Raw genomic sequence first — 16218 nt, 5'->3', positions numbered from 1 at the left:
TAATCTCAGGAAACAAACTGAGGGTTGCTGGAGTGGTGGGGGGTGGGAGGCATGGGGTGGCTGGGTGATAGACATTGTGGAGGTATGTGCTATGGTGAGTGCTGTGAATTGTGTAAGACTGATGAATTATAGACCTGTATCTCTGAAACAAATAATACATTATATGTTAAAAAAAGAAAAAAAGATAGTAGGAAGGGAAAAGTGAAGTGGGGGAAATTGGAGGGGGAAGTGAACCATGACAGACTATGGACTCTAAGAAACAAACTGAGGGTTCTAGAGGGGAGGGTGGGGGGGATGGGATAGCCTGGTGATGGGTATTAAAGAAGGCACATATTGAATGGAGCACTGGGTGTTATACACAAACAATGAATCATGGAACACTACATCAAAAACTGATGATGTAATGTATGGTGACTAACATAACATAATAAAAGAAAATTTAATAAATACATAAATAAATAAATGAAAAAAAAAAAAGAAAATATTGCCCTGTACCACAGTTGGAAGATCTAAAATATTTAACATTTTAACTGGTTTGTGGCAATGCCAAAAATATTTTCAATATAAATGAATATACATTCAAAAACTAAAATTTACTTTCTGTGCTTTCACATAGATATGTGAAATTAAGTCTCTGTGGTCTTAAGAAGCAAGTTATCATTGTAATAATTTAACTCATTAGGTTAATATCTAATGGGTTTTTAAGAATGAACATGGGGACACCTGGGTGGCTCAGCCGTTAAGCATCTGCCTTCGGCTCAGGTCATGATCCCAGGTTCCTGGGAGCGAGTCCCACATCGGGCTCCCTGCTCCACAGGAAGCCTGTTTCTCCCTCTCCCACTCCCCCTGCTTGTGTTCCCTCTCTTGCTGTGTCTCTCTCTGTCAAATAAATAAATAATCTTAAAAAAAAAAAAAAAAAAGAATGAACATGGGAAAGAATTTTATGTAGGAAAGAATTAAAATATTAATGGTGATAAGATCAAATGTGACTTCAAAATTCTTCCTCTTATATATAATTAAACATAATATACATCTGAAGGAAATCTTTGAGTATGAGTAAGAGCAATTCTATTATTTTTAAGTTTAAATAGAAGCCAACTCAAAACTCTCAAATAAAAAAAAAAAACCTCTGAAATAGATGAATGGATGAATACAAAATAAGCACAAAACCTGAACAAAATTACTTGCAATTAAAACAGATTAAAATTACTTCATTTATATTTTATAAACTGGTTTTTTTTTTTAAGATTTTATTTATGTATTTGACAGAGAGAGTGAGAGAGATCATGAGTGGGGGTGGTGGGGAGAAGCAGGCTCCCCGCTGAGCAGGAAGCCCGATGCAGGGCTCCATCTCAGGACCCTGAGATCATGACCTGAGCTGCAGGCAGACATTTAATTAACTGAGCCACCAGGCGCCCCTATAAACTGATTCTAAGAATATATGACTATATACCATGTTGCTGAAGAGGCAGTATGTTTTTTATAGAATATCAGTATTACATTCTCATGAACAACAGGTACAGGAGAAAAGAGTGGAAGAACTATCAACTTTATTGTCTTATAAATATGATTAAATTACATTCTTTGAAGGAATAATTTGTAGTTGAATAACTATGTATAGTATTAAGAGTCAGATTAATTTGATAAAATACTTGTTCTGGGTTTCTTTTTATATTTAAGAATATTAAACACATTTATTACGTTTTAAAACTAAAATATCATCCAAGATACTTTTCTGAAAGACTATAAGGCAAAACAAAGATAGAGATGTGTCAGTGAAGTGGCATCAAGCATGTGATGTCTAATGCCAGTGAATGGTACCAAATTTTGAGAATTACTTACCACATTTTGGTTAATAAGATGTGCCACAAATTTTGAAGCAGTAAGACAGAGTTGCTGAAAAGTGAAGGTAGAGAAAATTTTAATCTATAAACTAAAACCATTTTCACTTAACTACTAAATCTATAGCTTATTTACACACTCTATTTAAAATATGTAGCACATAAGGATAATTTTTATAATATAAGAAAGTTACAAGATAAAAACTATTACATGCGAAATAGTGCCATTTCTGGTTAAATAATTATAATTCTACAGTTATAGCCATCAGTTTTGTAGCTCATCACTAGTGGCCAGAGGTATTTAATGGAACAAAAAAATGTTCTCATGAAATGCAGTTTTTAAAAGGAATTCCTATGTGGCAATCAACATTGCTTATCACTGTTGATACTAGATTATTAGTCTGTCCCTATGTGGCAGCCGACTTATAAGCCCATCATATATACCTTATCATTTCTTCGATAGCCTTTTCGGAAATTAAGAATTAGCCTCTTGAGGATTAATTCTCCAATCTGTGGAAATTTTGAGTTGATAATTGCCACTAACGCTGCATAAACATGGGTGAAGATTGGAGAAGCACTCTGCGCTTGCAAAACAGATCTGGACAGCAGGCCTCTGTTTAAAAAAGAAAAAAAAAAAAAGTCAACAAGGTTCCACTTCTAACTCATTTTGAAATGAGCACAGTTCTATATGCATTTGATAAGGGGAGAGATGCAAAGTTATTTCTAGCAATTCATGACAAATAATTATTGGACTGCCAAAAGGCAGTAAAACAATATCTTAATAGTTATCAGGTTGAACTTTGACAACTGAATCAATAGAGTAGAAAATGAGAAAAGAAAACCCAGCTTATAAATTGTGAGATCATAAGCAACCCATAGAGCCTCTGGTGCTTTCTGACTAAAATGGGAGAGCTCTACCTACCTACTTTTGAGGACACAAGCTGCCTCTTGGTCAACTTTCTATATCCCCACAACATGTTACATCTTACTTTATATGTCCCCTCACCAATGTTTTGGAGATGATAAATCAGGGTCATGTGAAATGACACAGGAAAACATCCCTTAGATTTCAAAATAAAAAAATAGAATATAAAATATTTCAATTTCCTGATCCTTTTTTTTAAATCACAACCAATTAAAAGTACAAAAAAAATGATTGTCATTCTCTTCTGCTTTTCTAAGATTTATCACTGATCTTTCTCATTTCTTTTACATTCTCACTTTGCTTTCATTAGAAATTAAAATTATATATAAATAAAATGTTCATTATTCCTTATGGGTTTAAATTATTGGAAGTATTCAGTAAACAAATGTCTGCACAAAAATCAGTATGTGACATCAAACCTTCTCAAAAAGCAAAAACTCTGCAACAATTTCTAATGGTGAAGTACAAGTTATTTGTTAATAGCTTACATTTTTACAAGAAATGCATTTTAAATAACTATTCTCCTCTACTACTGAAGTAGCACAATAAATCAATGATTATTGTCCATGTAGATATTATGTTCATTTGAAAAATTGCTATGAAACACTTTAAATAAAATAGCTGATGCTTACCTTCCTCTAACTATGTTTTCTTGAAGAAGTTCTTGAATAATAATACCTATATTAGAAATGTTGACTTTGTTGATAAGACCATTGATTGACTTCTTTAGGGCCTCCCAGCTCATCCTCTGGTACGCTAAGCTAAAAAGAATTGATTTTAAGAAAGATGAAAACTTAATCAACAATTACAATAACTGGAGATTATAATAAGAACATAAAAAATACTTGGAGTTCCTCTGCTTTTAACATTATTTTCACAAAATGACCTCAAAGTGCAGTAAAATATATGACTATATGAATACCTAAACCTACATTTGATGTTCTGTACATATGCTCAACTACAGATCACTTCTCTTTAATAACATAATAAAATTATATAAGGATATATAAGGATAATGTTTTGTTCTTATGTCCATGCATATTGGAAATTATAACATTCCTTTATTAGATTCAATACATACTTATTTTACATTATAATACTTCATTTAGTTAAAATTGTCTTTAAAGAAAATATTTTAAAATGACAACTTTAAAAATTTTTAAATTATAATATGAAATACCCAAGTATAAACCATAAAAAGGAGATTTTTATTACATCCTTTCTTATAAAAGCATAAGGAAAACAAAATTAAATATTTTAAACTGTAAAGAAATGGTGATAAATACAGGAAAAGGAAAAGTCATATGAAATCATGGGGCTGAAAGACTGTTGTATTTTAAAGAACATCTCTGCATTTAGGCAGTAGTCCCACATCTGTATTACTTGTTTTTTAACTTAGATCTTAGGCAAATAGCCTAACTGGGTTTGTTTAGGTTGAACCTGATAACACCTAAGGTCTTTTAAAGCTCTATAATTCTACGCTTTTTATATTTATTTCTCTGTGGAATATGATTTCAGCTGCAGAAAGTCTTATCTTTTTCATCTTCCTTATACTTCTCTGGCAGTCTGGTGAAGCTGAAGGGCTTCTTGAAATAATACATATAAATATATAGGATTACAAAGGATACCAATCATATTTAAATAGTTTTCAAAGCATGAAAAGAAAAAAAAGTTTGATATAGAATTCTATGTGCTTCATTAAATAACAAGAAGTGGTGGTAGGCCTAATAACTTCTTTAATTTCCAAGTAGCATGGCCATTGAGTAATATTTTAAGATATTTGCAGCAAATACTTTGTTAATACTATGGTCTCCTGCCTATAGTCCCGAGAGAAAGAGATGCGAAATTTTAGTTAGAGGTAAGTAAAAATAAAGATGCAAGTTTTTCTTTCCATTTACATTCATGATTGCTAGATTCTACCTATGGACCTCTGGAAGGTCTGTAGGTTAAGGGTCCCTGTTCTGGAGTGATATGCCAAGGGAGAGGTGGTGAGAGCAGTCTACCCTGGTGGGGAAGAGTATTTTATCACTGACATTGTCCTCAGCAGACAGTGAGGACAAAAAGCAGACTGATTTGCAGTTAAATTATATTGTTTTTAAATTCCCTCTAGATCATGTATTCCCTAAATGGCTGCATTTGAGGTGGGTGCAACATTTCCAGTGGCCCCCAAACCCAACCCTTTGGTATGCTACTATTTGAGAAAAAAGATCAATGGCTTAAAAACTAGCCTAATTAGGGGCGCCTGGGTGGCTCAGTTGGTTAAGCGACTGCCTTCGGCTCAGGTCATGATCCTGGAGTCCCTGGATCGAGTCCCGCATCGGGCTCCCTGCTCGGCAGGGAGCCTGCTTCTCCCTCTGACCCTCCCCCCTCTCATGTGCTCTCTCTCATTCTCTCTCAAATAAATAAATAAAATCTTTAAAAAAAAAAAAAAAAAAAAAAAACTAGCCTAATTAATAAGATTGCTCATACATAATCACAATCTCTCCTATTAAACTTCGGTAAAACAAACAAACAAAAACTACAACCAAGCACAATTGTATTTCCTAATTAAGAAGCCTACAATTCCCCTGACTTAGTATATACTAAAAGTAAAGTCTATAGACTTCTCTTAAGAGACTTCTACTTCTCCTTGTCCCCTTTACAGCCTATGAGCAGATTTAAACTGTATATAAAATTATCTTCCAGAAATCTATGTAAAATTATGTATACTGGGGACTCTTCTCCACCCACTTTATATATAAGGAAGTAAGACTTGGCTTAATAACAATGTTTCTGTCTATAATCAGGGTTGCTTTGGACTGGATTGGAGACAATGACTCTCTCACTAAAGCTGCCACTCCTGCCTCCTCCAGAGAGCAGGGAGCAGAAGGCCTACGTGCTCACGAAGCTCCTGCTAACCACAGAAGCCATCTCCAAATCCCTTCTAAATGTAACACTGCAGGCATTACTACCATGTACTGGAATATTACACATACAGAGAAACTTACTAATTAGTTTTAAATTTAATGTCATCTAACGTCCCTTGCTAGCTCATAAATTTTAAAAATTTTATTTCAAATATTTATATTTATATAAATGACATTTCTACTTCAAGCTAATTCATGAAGCAAATTTAGATTTCATTTATCTAAGGGTCTCAAGTACTTTCAAGTTGCCACTAAAATACCTATAAAAGATGTGGGAATACTCTTTCGTGGCTCACCTGGAAATCTGTTTTTCTTAAAGTGTAGCTACCTTCTATCCCAATCTTTTTATTACCTAACTGGCAACTGAGTGACCATTTCAATCTTGGACCATACTTTTCATAATTATCCTCTCATTCCGCTAGAGAAAAAGGTCCTGAACACTTAGTGATACTTTCATATATAGCTCCTCTCAATTATTTTGAAAAGGAAGTGAAGGTATTTTGAGGGGGGGGGTTAATCAATGAATTTTGATTGTTTGCCTTAGCAAAAAATTACAGTCTAAGATGGTAAGGTCAAAGAAAACTATGGAGTAGGTTAGATTCAACTTCATTTCATAGTCAACTTCATTTCATAGATTAGTATAGGGGTGGGCAAACTACATCCATGACTCAAATGCAGCCTACAGCCCATTTTCGTAAAGAAAGCTTCACTGGAAGAGAGCCACACTCATTTGTTTATATATTACCTATGGCTATATTCACTACTACAGCAGAGCTGAGTAGCTGCAACAGACACAGAACACTGCACAAGCCTAAAATATTTCTTGTCTGGCCTTTTACAGAAAAAGTTTGCCAACTCCTGGTTTGGTACAACTGGAAGGATCGATTTGAGTTCTAAAATATCAATAATTCTCTTATCTATGAAAAATGGACACTACTAATAGGCATGCATACAACTATAAAAGGAATAGTTTGAAAACAGTAAAAATAAAAGATCTTTCTTCAAACCCTTTTGATTTATTCATGCAAAAAAATAAAGAAGCTGAGCTAATGTCAGGGCAAATAGTAAGCAGAGCTCCAAGGAAGCTTACGGAGTAAAGAGGAGAAATCTAATTTGAGGACTCTACCACTGTGGACTAATAATGTAAACTCTGTATAGCCAATGTTAATTAGACCATAGTTGACTTTTTTTCAACGATATTGTATACTCAGTGATATTGACATGCCTGTTTTTATCTGTGATCTGCTCTTGCATCATTCTGAGCTTTGCAGGAGGAATATATGCTCCACCGGTGCGAGTAAGAAGAGGATCCAGTTCATCTTTCTTCTTCTTTGCAGTAGGTTCATCCTGAGCAGAGGAACTCTGGGTTACTGATGGTTCTGGGCTTCTTCTCCCAGGAGATGGAGATTTCCGAGACCTTTTACGATCCATATCTCTTTCTCTTTCTCTGCGTTTTTCTCGGTCCCTACTTCTGTAATATTAAAAAAATTTTTAACGGAGAAAAGGCAATATAAATTACATTCTTAAATGAGCTGCATACAAAATGAGCGAGACCATTTGCAGGCCACAAATTCAGACAAGGGAAACTGGTCTGGAATGATGAGGAAGTGCTTCATAGAGAAAATGTAACTTAAACTAGGGCTTCAAGACTTGACAGAATTTATACTGGGGCAAGGGTGGGAAGGTAGAGGAGGAAGGAGGGCATTTCGCAACTAGTGCAGAATAGAGTAACTACTGAAAAAGGGAGCAGGAGTGTTCAAGCTAATTAGTAGTATTGTCAGGAAACAATAAAGAATCATGTATAATGGTAGTTGGAAAGATGAGTTTGAGTCAGACTATGAAATCTTAAAAGACAAGCAAAAGACTGAGTTTTTTATAATGGAGTTGGTGGAGAATCACTAATAGTTTCTGAGTGTGATAGTAACATGGAAACAGTGTTTAAAGAAGACAATTTAGCTTGCAATGTACACAATATACTGTATAAAGAAGAAATCAGAGTTCATCTCCAATAATGGCAATTTAGGAATAAAAATGTCCTAAAAAACTGTAACATTTGAAATTATTTCTTGATAGAACTGGCATTTAAAACCTCAGAATAGGGCGCCTGGGTGGCTCAGTTGGTTAAGTGACTGCCTTCGGCTCAGGTCATGATCCTGGAGTCCCAGGATCGAGTCCCGCATCGGGCTCCCTCCTCAGTGGGGAGTCTGCTTCTCCCTCTGACCCTCCCCCCTCTCATGAGCTCTCTCTCTCTCTCAAATAAATAAATACAATCTTTAAAAAAAATAAAAATAAAAATAAAAAAATAAAACCTCAGAATATCAAAAACATCTGGTTATTTGAGACAATGTGAAAAAAAATCAACTATTTTCCAGCTATAACTCTTCCTGACTACTATAGGTGAGTATCTTTCCTTAAGCTAACATTTTTAAAACAATCAAGGTATTATTCTCTGAAACTATCAAGAACTAATGGGAAGAGTAAATTCCTGCTTTTTTAGAGGAGTTTGTCCACTTAGCTGTTTTTTTACCTATACTACCTTGGAAATTTAGATCATTCTGCTCATGCTTTGTGCAACCATTAGTTAAATGAATACAGTAAATAAAAACAATTGTCATTTATCATGATTACCAGGAAACTGCTTGATAGATTTTAGCTAGATCTACGGGGGATGTATTTGAGATGGTCTGTCTTAATATATAGTAATACAACTTACAAAAAGAGGGAGGGTCACCTAGCCAGGCAGATCAGAGGAGCTGTTTTGAAACTGCAGTATACCACTGTATACGTGAAGACAGAGTGAACAGAAGGGAAAAAAAGTGGTTCCAAATAGACACCCCAATTAGTCACAAAGGCAGGTGCACTGCAATCTAGGCAGTGATTTGCAACTGAGTTGCTTCTTATTGTGGGTGTAGTATGTTCTAAGAGAGTAGCTACAGCAGGGCTTTACTGGCATTGGTTACGATTCTTCTGAGAAACACTAGGTGAGACTGCTAGCTGGCTGATAAAATTGCATTTTACAATTTCACTGTTTGTTCCTTTAGAGTGTAGTAGTATTAGAGTCTTCTTCAAGTCTAAATAGAAATATTTCTCTTCCAATGCTTTCATACTGTTAGCTTTTATTTTCTACATAATACAAAGCCTGCTTACTTCACAGTGTGACTGTATGGATCAAGTGAGACTTATGTACACACACTGGACCAAACAGTTACAATGGAGTAATACAGTCAGAGATTATGGAAGAAAACATGGGCTTCGGAGTCAAAATTGAGTTCAAATCCCACTTTCATTGTCTACCAGATGGGCAACTGCAACCTCAGGTAAGTTACATAATCACTTCAAACCCACTTCACTTTTTTTTGCAAATTGTGAAAAAAATACTATCTAGTTTGTAAGAATTTTAACAGTATTTGAGAAAGAGTGCCGAATGCTTAGCTCACCAATTATGGTGGCAGTAGTTGGTTCTCCCAAGGGGTCATTATGGTGACAGCAGATGAGCCTGGCTTTTGGAAGTTAATTTAATCTGACATTTTAGTTTTGGGTATATATTAGAAAGTAAGTAGTGAGAAGGAAAGTTAGGCTGCAGATATCAAATAATGTGATTAGCTCCAAACTGCACAGGAATGCCATCAAAATTTTAGTGGGGGTACAGTCTTGATAGTCACGGAGTGGGTAATATGAGGGAGATATCAAAAGGATACAGACCTTCATGAACAATAAAATACGGTAGACAAGTTTTTGAAACTGGACGACTAATAGGGTGGGTAGTCAAATTCTCCAAGGCTCAAGAAAGAATAATTTATACTAGGTAAAAACTAGATTGGTAACTTCATTCTCACTATCCCAGTGCCATCATGCAGGAAAGTATATTTTGATCACTCTATGTCATATAATATAAACGACTTTCATTCAGTAAGGAATCTCAAAAACTCACACTGCCAAGTCCTCATGCAGTACAGTACCATATAATGAATAAGAGCTTAGGCTCAATGTCAGACTGACCTGGACCTCCCACTGACATGCTTCTAAAACACAAACACATGACTTAAATCCTCTCTGCCTCAGTTTCTTCATCTATAAAACACACAATAGTATCTACTTCATATATTTACAGCAATAAGGAGTTAATTCACATGAAATCCTTATTAGAAAGCCTGGCACCTAAGAACATCCATGTAATGCTAGCTGCTATTATGTTTTTTTTATGAAGTGTAAAGAAAATTTAAACAAATATGATTTTTCTATAGTTAAAATTTCCAATACTAACCGTGACTCCATGCTACTGTCATAAGAACGCCCTCTTCTTGAATGCTCATAGTCTGACCTGCTGTAATCAAAGTGATCTCTATCCCGAGGGGATCTTTCTTGTTCTGCATATCTAACACATTAAATAAGAAAACCAAAGTTATAAGATGAAAACTACATGTTATAAATACCTAGGAAAATCATATATTGGTAATGCTAAAGCAACTCTATGACTGAACGATGTCTTACTGAACTTTTTAACAAACAGCTTATTTTGTTGACACCATTCATTTAGTCTTGATTATAAAAACTTTCAGCTTGCGTACAAAACAACTACTGGAGTTCACGTAACCAAATCTGTCATCATGATTCACATTGTCTTAAGCAAAAGATAGATATCTGGATATCATATATAGTTGGCATGAAAAAAGCCCATGCTGCAAATGACTCCTTTTGCCTAGTTGGCACATTTTATTAAAGCATTGAACAAATGAGACCAATGTCATTGGTTGGCCTCCATAAAGAACAGTTTAACTCATTCCAAGAGACATCCAAAAAACATTAGCTATTATTCTTGAAGCTGCTTTACTGAATAGCCATGAGAAAGGATTGAAATTATTAGCAAACAAGGATGACAGTATAAGATCTGCCATTTGAACTTTAAATATTAATAAAGTCAGAGAACCTTAAGAGAAGTTAAATACATACACACATAATAAATATACATAGTAATATATATAGTAATTCATATTTTATATATAGTTAACCTTTTGAACAGTTGCAGGTTTGAATTGTGTGGGTTTAGCAAATTTTTTCTAATATAGCACAGTATTATAAATGTATTTTTCTCTTCCTTATGATTTCATTAATAACATTTTCTTTTCTCTAGCTTACTTTGATGAAAGGTACTAAGTAGTTGCAAACCATTACAATTAATTCAATGTCCATGAAACAAAAGTTTTTAGAGACAACAGAGTGAAATAAGAAGAAAGTACATATGGGGTAAGGAACAGATGAGACCACTGAAAGGAAGTTTAGAGGATGCTTCTCCCTTCATAAATTATTTTTAATGGTCATAGCTCACTAAGTGAAATAACTGAAGTACTACTATGAATGCCTGATGAACATTAACAGTAGTATTTCTAGATCTTTCATCTTAACACAATTATAAGACATGATACATATATATAAAAGTATTCTAAAATCTATAAAGAGCTATGTAAAGGATAGTAGTAACAGTAAAAGCAGCACTTCAAAATAAGGTGATTTCAACTCAGTTTTCCATTTTATAAACTTTCATTTAGTGTTTCATTCAATATTAATTTCATTTTATAAAACTTCTATGTAGTATTTGACATGCTGAAATTATTCTCACCTCCAAAATTAGATAAAATCTAGATTTACTAGAAACTCCTAGAACAGTCATTCAAGAATGATTTGTCCTCAAGCTTATTCAAGTAATATTGTAAAACCATCTAAAAGAAATTGTTCATCCTAAAATGAAGAACCTAAGAGCTAAATAATTTTTTAAAACTTATTACAAAAAATTTAAATTTCAGGAGCACATAAAATTATTTACCTGTCTTCTGGAGAGGAGGTCCTCTGATAGGAATTATAGTTTTCCCTTCTGTCATGACCAGAAGAATGCTTTTAAAGGGAAAAAAAAGAGGGGGAGGGGTTATTTAAAAAATTATGATAAAACACACAGAAAATGAAATATGTATCTCAGAAAATTGGAAGTGCTTTACAAATTATTTTAGAACTTTTTTTTATCATAAGAATAATTCATGTTATCTAAACAGTATGTAAGATAAAACAAAATTTTCAGACCCTCCAAGGTGAATATCTGTGGCAGATAATCTGTTTTCACTACGGACCACACACTTTTTTTAACCAAAAAAAATTCAAGGTAGAAGAAAATAATTTTCAAATTTTCGATGCCACTTAGTTGATATTTTATTCCTATGTATTAAGTTTTAAATATATAGAACATCATTTTTATAAACACCTTCTCTTGGTGAAAAACAAGAGCAAAGCTTTTTCTTGGTAAAAAACATGACTAAGGGCCAGAGATCTTCTAGCAAGAAGGGTTCACTCCTGTGGTTATATCAAAGTCTTATAATACTGCACTTATTTTCCTGGATCTACTTTGTCTTATAAAAACCACTTCAGAGGCGCCTGGGTGGCTCAGTCGTTAAGCGTCTGCCTTCGGCTCAGGTCGGGATCCCAGGGTCCTAGGATCGAGCCCCGCATCGGGCTCCCTGCTCCGCGGGAAGCCTGCTTCTCCCTCTCCCTCTGTCACTCCCCCTGCTTGTGTTCCCTGTCTCACTGTGCCTCTCTCTGTCATCTTTAAATCTGGATAAAATAAACAGCTAGAAGAAACTGACTCTAATATATTTATGAAAATTCATTTTCACTTTCAGGAAACATTGTGTGAATGTCTGATACGTATGGCACTATGTTAGACTCTACAGAGTTGAAAAACATGATTTGTGAGAGAGAGCTCCTATACCAAATCCTTTAAAAAATAACAAGACATACAAATAAATAACTCCACTGTAACATGAAACTGAAGAGAAATGTCACAGAGACAGAGATATGAACTATCCAGTTGGAGAACAAATCTTAATTTAAAAATCCAAATACAGTTAAAAAGCCAAAATATTTATCTCTGTAAATAGGTAAATTTTTTATATCACTGATGAACATTCACATTGACCAGCCTTTTTTTTTTAAGGATTAAAATAATTTTAACTAACCTAACTATAAGAAAGGAAAAATAGTATGTTTTTAAAAAGTAGCTTTACCTTAAAAGCTAAGAAAAAGGAAATCAAATAATGAACAACTTGTTCTACATATTTACATGCTTGCCTCCTTAATGGGAAAAAGAAACATTTAAAAATAGAAAATTATATTGCACAGAAATGTAAATAAGCTCCAACTTCCTCTTATTTTATGACTAATTAACAGCAGTTTGAGTCTAACATTGTCACAAGTAAACTGCCAAACAGTCTCATTAACTATTGAATTTTTCTAATAGTATATACTACCTAGACTGATCGGTATAGGTGAATAAGCATGTGATCAAAATTTGTAATTTATGGTAGCCGTAGTTTGGCTGCTATTTTATACTGAATGCAACCATCTTAAAATCCTGTTTGTAATGTATATAAGAAAGTTGTAAAAATTATTTCACTTAGCAACACAATGAGGTAAAATTGTTCAATATGTATGACACAGTTTTCTATAAAACTTGACTTCAAGATCCCAAACCAATATGGAGCACAAGACTCATTTGATTCATGGCAACACCAAACACAGTATTTACTGATCATTTAAGACATAGCCCTTCCTGTGTAGACACTCTGGAGGATACAAAAGTTAGGAAAAACCCTCAAGGAATTTATGATCTTACGGTAGAAAGATAGCTGTAAAGATTCCCACAATTAAACATATCAGATTATAAGTTCCTGAGAGAGCATAAGATAAAAGAAGAAAAAGAGGAGGAGGAAGAGAAGGATGAGGGGAAGGAGAGGAGGAAGGATGAGGGGAAGGAGAGGAGGAAGGAAGAGAGAGAGACAGAGAACAGAACTGCAGTCTACTTTCTCTTTTACAAGGCACAGCAATTATTTTGATTACATTAGGGAGAAGGCCTCAGTGCTGTGCTAATGATTTTTAACACATCTCCGCAACATCTGTTGTAAGCAAGGGGGGAAACCAAAAATATTGAAGTCATGAATCATGATTTCGTTAACGTGACTGACCCACACAGAAGTGTTAACAGGACATCTTGAGTAGGGAACAATAACTGAATACTGAGGGATGAAGGTGGGTAGAGGGGGATTTGAACTAGGCTTTGGTAGACGAACAGGATTTCACTAAGTAAAATATCATTTTGAGATGTGATTCAAATAATAACCTGAATTTTCCTATTTCCTTTATCACAGAGTCCAGATTATAAATCAGAGTAGGCATTGAAAATAATATATTGTCAAAATTACCTTTAAAAATTCTCTAAATTGCTCATGGAGCAAAACAAATGTTTATACTATGTGGTTACCTATAATCTCTAACAATATAAAGACAGCAGTATGAGAAGGTAATTGGAGCAGGGAGCCTGAGTCCAAGCATCCAATAGGCTCAGGAACCAGTCTTTTAAGAGCAAGGAGAGGAAGGGCTGAAACAAGTAGGAAACTTGGTTCTTGACAGTTAAGGAAGCTGCAGCAAGGCTCAATGGAAAAACAAGGGATCCTCAGCTGAACCCTCTCGAACCTAGCAGATGAGTCCTCAGAACATCAAGGGGAAGATGTGAGCTTCACCTGAGGTGAAAAATGGGCCCCACCCAGCTAGTGGACTTGCCTATGGCTAACAGGATGGAGAAAGGGAGGCAGACTAGGCTACGAACTGACAGAGACAGCTGAGCCACTAAGCTTGGAGGGCATGCTGACTGAAGATACCCACTCCTAGGATGGGAGGGTGCCACCGAGGACCCATGGGGACCACAGGAAGTAAAGGTGGAGAAGCACAGCGTAAGAGGAGCAGGACAAGGATTCTGAAAAGACTAAACACATCTCCCTCTGTGTAAAAGGCATCCGGCTAAATCTGAGTGCTCTCGTCTAATATGGCTCAATCAAGAGCCAGTTCCACACCAGGTCTCCTTTTTCTTTATCCCCAGCTTTTAGCACAGTCTGCCACCTACTAGGCCCACAATTAATTAACTGCGTAAGTGCCACTGGACCAATGAGTACAAGTCCAAAGAGGCAGATTTCAGAACAATATATGAAAGTATCTACTGACCTTTGGGTCTTGCTTGAGACAGTGAACTCCCACCAAAAGAGATATGAAGCATGGGCTGGGTGTCTACCAAGCCTTATACTCGATAGTATCATACTCGACAAAATTTAGAAAAGATGGCAGCAGAGCCTGCCTCAGTCTGCAAGTCTATCAGTTCAGTTTATTAAACACTTACCAGGCACCAGGCCTACTACCTGGTGTCTACTGTTAAGCTCAATCTACTGGTTCTCTTTAAAGAAGGAGGTTTAGTGGTGCAGAATTGGTGGAGGAGAGAGGAAGGGAGCAGGGCCTAGATCTGTAATTAAATAAAAATACCTTCCCCTTTACTCCAAGACCCAAGGAGTGATGTGTCTGCTTGTATATCTGTGCAACTGAAAAGAAGTGGAATGGTTTGCTCTCCTGCTAAGTCCACTGACAAGCAGAGGAACAGTTCTGAGAGTCGACGGAGTTACTGGTCCCTATTACTGCTCTGACTGCATCTACTATTCTCCCTTTCTTATAACCTGCCTCAGCCACACTAGACTCTTTGCTTTATACTTGCTGTTCCATCTGCCTGGCATACTCTTTTCCCAGGTATCTGCATGGCTAACTTCCTCATATCCTTCAAGTTTCTGCTCAAATGGCTACCTTTTCAGTGGGTCCTCCCTATCAAAAATTGCAACCCCCAATGCTAATGATCAACTTTACCCTACTTCTTTTGTCTATAGCACAAGTCTAGCTCTTAAGAATACTATCCCACACCATTTACTTATGGATTAAGTTTATAATTTATTTTCTGTCTTCCCCCACTAGAATGAAAACTCCATGAGACCACAGATTTCTATTTTGTTCATCATTTTACCCAAAGTGCTTAGAACGGTCATTGGGACATAGTTAAGAATTCAGTGAATATTTGTTGAATAAATGAGTGTATAATGTCTAAAGGACAGCACAGAATAAAGAGCTTGTTTATGCACATGAAATGCAATAAAAGGCTCCCTTGTAAAAAGACATGCAGGAACTATGATTAACTGAGGAAGGAGAGGGCGCCTGGGTGGCTCAGTTGGTTAAGCGACTGCCTTCGGCTCAGGTCATGATCCCAGAGTCCTGGGATCGAGTCCCGCATCGGGCTCCCTGCTCAGCGGGGAGTCTGCTTCTCCCTCTGACCCTACACCCTCTTGTGCTCTCTTTCTCTCTCTCAAATAAATAAAATAAAATCTTAAAAAAAAACAAACAAAAAACTGAGGAAGGAGATGCCTGTCTTCCACTTCACGCTCATTCAGGGAAGTATACTCTTTAAGAAGAATGGTGGAATTCCTTGCCCTGTTAATTATTCTTCTTTTGCATGTGCTCACTCACATGCACTTTCTTGATTTGGGCAGGCAATGATACACATATGTGCATACATGTACATGGACACACATACATACATCTTGCACGTTCTCTCACTTGCCCTCTTGCACACTATTGCTTCTATCTGATCACATAGCTACACTTGAAATTGTGTAAGTTAGATATGTGTATGATGCCA

The 16218-nt window shown here is 35.7% G+C and overlaps 1 protein-coding gene across 4 annotated transcripts in view; it reads right to left on the bottom strand.

Annotated features, from left to right (window-relative positions):
- CWC22 (CWC22 spliceosome associated protein homolog) overlaps nt 1-16218 on the bottom strand; it is a 65231-nt gene that overhangs the window by 32511 nt on the left and 16502 nt on the right. For all 4 annotated transcript variants that reach the window (XM_032407070.1, XM_032407099.1, XM_032407089.1 and 1 more), the window contains exons 3-8: nt 11494-11561; nt 9937-10047; nt 6898-7143; nt 3399-3527; nt 2286-2454; nt 1843-1896 (exon numbers count right to left, since the gene is read on the bottom strand). In XM_032407070.1, coding sequence (XP_032262961.1) covers nt 1843-1896; nt 2286-2454; nt 3399-3527; nt 6898-7143; nt 9937-10047; nt 11494-11561 — 777 coding nt within the window. The remainder of the gene's footprint in view (nt 1-1842; nt 1897-2285; nt 2455-3398; nt 3528-6897; nt 7144-9936; nt 10048-11493; nt 11562-16218) is intronic.

The sequence above is a fragment of the Phoca vitulina genome, unplaced genomic scaffold, assembly GCF_004348235.1.
Source record: "Phoca vitulina isolate PV1807 unplaced genomic scaffold, GSC_HSeal_1.0 scaffold1, whole genome shotgun sequence".
Classification (NCBI taxonomy): domain Eukaryota; kingdom Metazoa; phylum Chordata; class Mammalia; order Carnivora; family Phocidae; genus Phoca; species Phoca vitulina.
Note: the sequence above shows the minus strand (reverse complement) of the source record. Positions and strands in the feature narration are given on the sequence as shown.